General features: G+C 69.7%; 1 protein-coding gene across 4 annotated transcripts in view; it reads left to right on the top strand.

The window, feature by feature from the left end:
- The window catches only part of FGFR3 (fibroblast growth factor receptor 3), a 16,029-nt gene that overhangs the window by 10,482 nt on the left and 2,037 nt on the right, over positions 1-3,510 (top strand). For 2 of the 4 annotated variants that reach the window (XM_024732748.1, XM_024732746.1), the window contains exons 7-16: positions 374-518; positions 963-1,153; positions 1,498-1,643; positions 1,986-2,107; positions 2,184-2,294; positions 2,368-2,558; positions 2,641-2,763; positions 2,843-2,913; positions 3,125-3,262; positions 3,419-3,510. In XM_024732748.1, coding sequence (XP_024588516.1) covers positions 374-518; positions 963-1,153; positions 1,498-1,643; positions 1,986-2,107; positions 2,184-2,294; positions 2,368-2,558; positions 2,641-2,763; positions 2,843-2,913; positions 3,125-3,262; positions 3,419-3,510 — 1,330 coding nt within the window. Of the gene's footprint in view, positions 1-373; positions 519-962; positions 1,154-1,494; positions 1,644-1,985; positions 2,108-2,183; positions 2,295-2,367; positions 2,559-2,640; positions 2,764-2,842; positions 2,914-3,124; positions 3,263-3,418 lie in introns of all 4 variants that reach the window. The other 2 variants (XM_024732747.1, XM_024732745.1) reach the window with 2 other exon arrangements.

Below are 3,510 nucleotides of genomic sequence, written 5' to 3'. Positions count from 1 at the left end.
TCCCTCTTCTGCTGCTCTGGCTCTCCCTCCATCCCTCTCTCTGGCCCCTGCTCCCGCTGCGGCTCACTTCCTGCCCGTCTCCGTGTCGCCTGCCCGCCCGCCTGCCCCTCCTGGTGCGCGCTAACCCCTCCTGCTGTGCTGCTGGTCGCACGCCTGGCTCACCTGGGACAGAGGACTTGCCGGTGGAGGGACTGGCTTCGGGCTCGGTGTGGACGCACGAGGCAGGGGGCCCTCGGCCGCCATGGCCGTGGCCGTGGTGGTGGTGGCGGCGTTTTCCTTGCAGCCTGGCTGGATCGTCGCCGCGTGGACTCTGGCTGTGGTGCCCGCGGGAGGTGCTGGCGCTCTCCTATCGCGCTCTGTTCTTTCTTTGTAGACGGCGGGCGCTAACACCACCGACAAGGAGCTAGAGGTTCTGTCCTTGCACAATGTCACCTTTGAGGACGCGGGGGAGTACACGTGTCTGGCGGGCAATTCTATCGGGTTTTCCCATCACTCTGCGTGGCTGGTGGTGCTGCCAGGTACCAGCTCCTGCTGCGCTCGCTCTGCGCCTGTCCTCTCGGGGCTGAGCTCGGGACACGCCAACGCCATCGGGAACAGGCAGGGGACTGCAGAGCCCCCGAGCCAGGCCCTGTGCCCGGTATGGGGACAGAGCCCACACGGCCCTGTCTTGGCCCAGAGGGCCTCCCTCGAGCGCCCCATCCCCACGGGGTCCCCAGCAGCCGATGCGATGGCTTTGGTGTCTCCCGGGTGGCGGGTGAGGGTGCCGCTGGCTCCGCTGGGCTCTTTCTGTCCTGGGTCTGCCCCTCCTGGCCCAGGTATTTCTGGCTGCTGGACCTTCAACGAGTAGGCCCTTCAGGCCTCAGCACTCGCACCAGGGGAGCTGAGCCCCCGGCCCGGCCCAGGGCGGCCCGCGGGGGCTCCTGAGAGGCTGGGCCAGGCCCCCAACGCCCGTGTCTTTGCAGCTGAGGAGGAGCTGGTGGAGGCTGGTGAGGCTGGCAGTGTGTACGCAGGTGTCCTCAGCTACGGGGTGGGCTTCCTTCTCTTCATCCTGGTGGTGGCCGCTGTGGCCCTCTGCCGCCTGCGCAGCCCCCCCAAGAAGGGCCTGGGCTCGCCCGCCGTGCACAAGGTCTCCCGCTTCCCGCTCAAGCGACAGGTAACAGAAAGTAGATACCAGGTTCCGAGCTGCCCGTGCCCCTGCCCCGGCCTCCTGGGCTCCCACGCTCAGTCCCCTTCCTAGTGTCAAGGCCTGGGGCCTGCCGGGGGACAGCCCCTCTGCTGTGGGGGGTGCCGAGCCCTCACTGGTCTCTGTGGTCACCGCACAGAGCCGGGTCACTCTGGGCACAGGACATTTTAGAAGTCTTCGCTCAGTGCTGTGCAGGAGTCAGGCAGCCATCCCAGGCCCGGCCTCGGCCTACGGTCCGAGGGGGCCGCACCCTCGCCCCTGCGCCCCGGTTGTGCGGCCCCGCAGCACCAACCTGCCCCTGCTGACCCAAGCAGGTGTCCTTGGAGTCCAGCTCGTCCATGAGCTCCAACACGCCGCTGGTGCGGATCGCCCGGCTGTCCTCGGGGGAGGGCCCCGCGCTGGCCAACGTCTCTGAGCTCGAGCTGCCCGCCGACCCCAAGTGGGAGCTGTCCCGGGCCCGGTCAGTGGTGTGCGAAGGCCTGGGGCCCTGGCCCGGGGGGGCGGGGGGCGCACACACGGTGGGGGCCAGTGGTGGGGAGGGGCCCCACTCAGACCTGGCTGCATTCAGATGGGAATCAGGTAGGCCACTGCCGGAGATGGGGCTGGGGCGTGGCGGGGAGGACCCGCCCCAGGAAGTGCTCTCATCGGCCCAGAGGCCGGGGGCAAGGTCCTCCAGCATGAGCACGGTCGCCGGGGCGAGGGTGGTGGGCTTCCTGGAGGCGGTGGCACTGCACCTCAGGCTGCCTGGGACAGTGCCTCTAGCGGGCGGGCATGCTCATCGCTTCTCTGCTTTTGCCGCCAGGCTGACTCTGGGCAAGCCTCTCGGGGAGGGCTGCTTCGGCCAGGTGGTCATGGCGGAGGCCATCGGCATCAACAAGGACCGGGCTGCCAAGCCCGTCACCGTGGCGGTGAAGATGCTGAAAGGTGAGGGAGGGGCGTGGCGAGGGGAGCCTGGACAAGGCTGGGGCGGCCCAGCCTGACAGACCCCCTCCCCGCGCAGATGACGCCACAGATAAGGACCTGTCGGACCTGGTGTCCGAGATGGAGATGATGAAAATGATCGGGAAGCACAAGAACATCATCAACCTGCTGGGCGCCTGCACGCAGGGCGGTGGGTGCTGGGCCCGCGGCGGGCGGCGGGCGGCCCCCAGGTGCAGCCCCCTCTGAGACCCCGGTGCTCGCAGGGCCCCTGTATGTGCTGGTGGAGTACGCGGCCAAGGGCAACCTGCGGGAGTACCTGCGGGCGCGGCGGCCCCCGGGCACGGACTACTCCTTCGACACTTGCCGGCTGCCCGAGGAGCAGCTCACCTTCAAGGACCTGGTTTCCTGCGCCTACCAGGTGGCGCGGGGCATGGAGTACCTCGCCTCGCAGAAGGTGAGCGCCGGCGGGGCCGGGCCGGGCGGGGGGCGGAGGGAGCAGCCGGTGGCGACCGCCTCAACCGCCGTCCTGTGCCCAGTGCATCCACAGGGACCTGGCCGCCCGCAATGTGCTGGTGACCGAGGACAACGTGATGAAGATCGCGGACTTTGGCCTGGCCCGCGACGTGCACAACCTCGACTACTACAAGAAGACCACCAATGTGAGCCCGGCCTGGGGAGGGTGGGGGACTCAAGCCGGGAGAGCGCCTGGCGGTCAGCAAACCCCGTTCCTCCTCCCAGGGCCGCCTGCCCGTGAAGTGGATGGCGCCCGAGGCCTTGTTTGACCGCGTCTACACCCACCAGAGTGACGTGTACGTGGCCCCCAGACCCGGGCGGGGGTGGGGTGGGGAGCCGGGCGGGGCACAGGCCACACCAGGGCAGGGGCCGGGGAGCTGTGGGGCAGAGCCGGGCACCATCGGTAGCCCCCTGCGCCCCACTGGGGCCTGTCCTGTGGCTTCCGCATGCACGGGGGACCGCGGGCGGCAGGGTGGGCTGACGGTGCCGCGCCCCCGCCGCCCACAGCTGGTCCTTCGGTGTCCTACTCTGGGAGATCTTCACGCTGGGGGGCTCGCCGTACCCCGGCATCCCCGTGGAGGAGCTCTTCAAGCTGCTGAAGGAAGGCCACCGCATGGACAAGCCGGCCAACTGCACGCACGATCTGTGAGCGCGCCCTGCCTGTCACCTCGGGACCCCGCTGGGCCCCACTGAGCCCCGCCCCCGGGCAGGGGGAGGGCCGGCCTCGAGGCTGTTCCCAAGGGAGGGGGACGGGCGCGGTGTGCGGGCGCAGGGCAGGGCCCACCCGAGTGCTGCCCCCAGGTACATGATCATGCGCGAGTGCTGGCACGCCGTGCCCTCCCAGAGGCCCACCTTCAAGCAGCTGGTGGAAGACCTGGACCGTGTGCTCACCG

This window comes from Neophocaena asiaeorientalis, unplaced genomic scaffold (genome assembly GCF_003031525.2).
Source record: "Neophocaena asiaeorientalis asiaeorientalis breed wild unplaced genomic scaffold, Neophocaena_asiaeorientalis_V1.1 scaffold762, whole genome shotgun sequence".
Lineage (NCBI taxonomy): Eukaryota > Metazoa > Chordata > Mammalia > Artiodactyla > Phocoenidae > Neophocaena > Neophocaena asiaeorientalis.
Note: the sequence above shows the minus strand (reverse complement) of the source record. Positions and strands in the feature narration are given on the sequence as shown.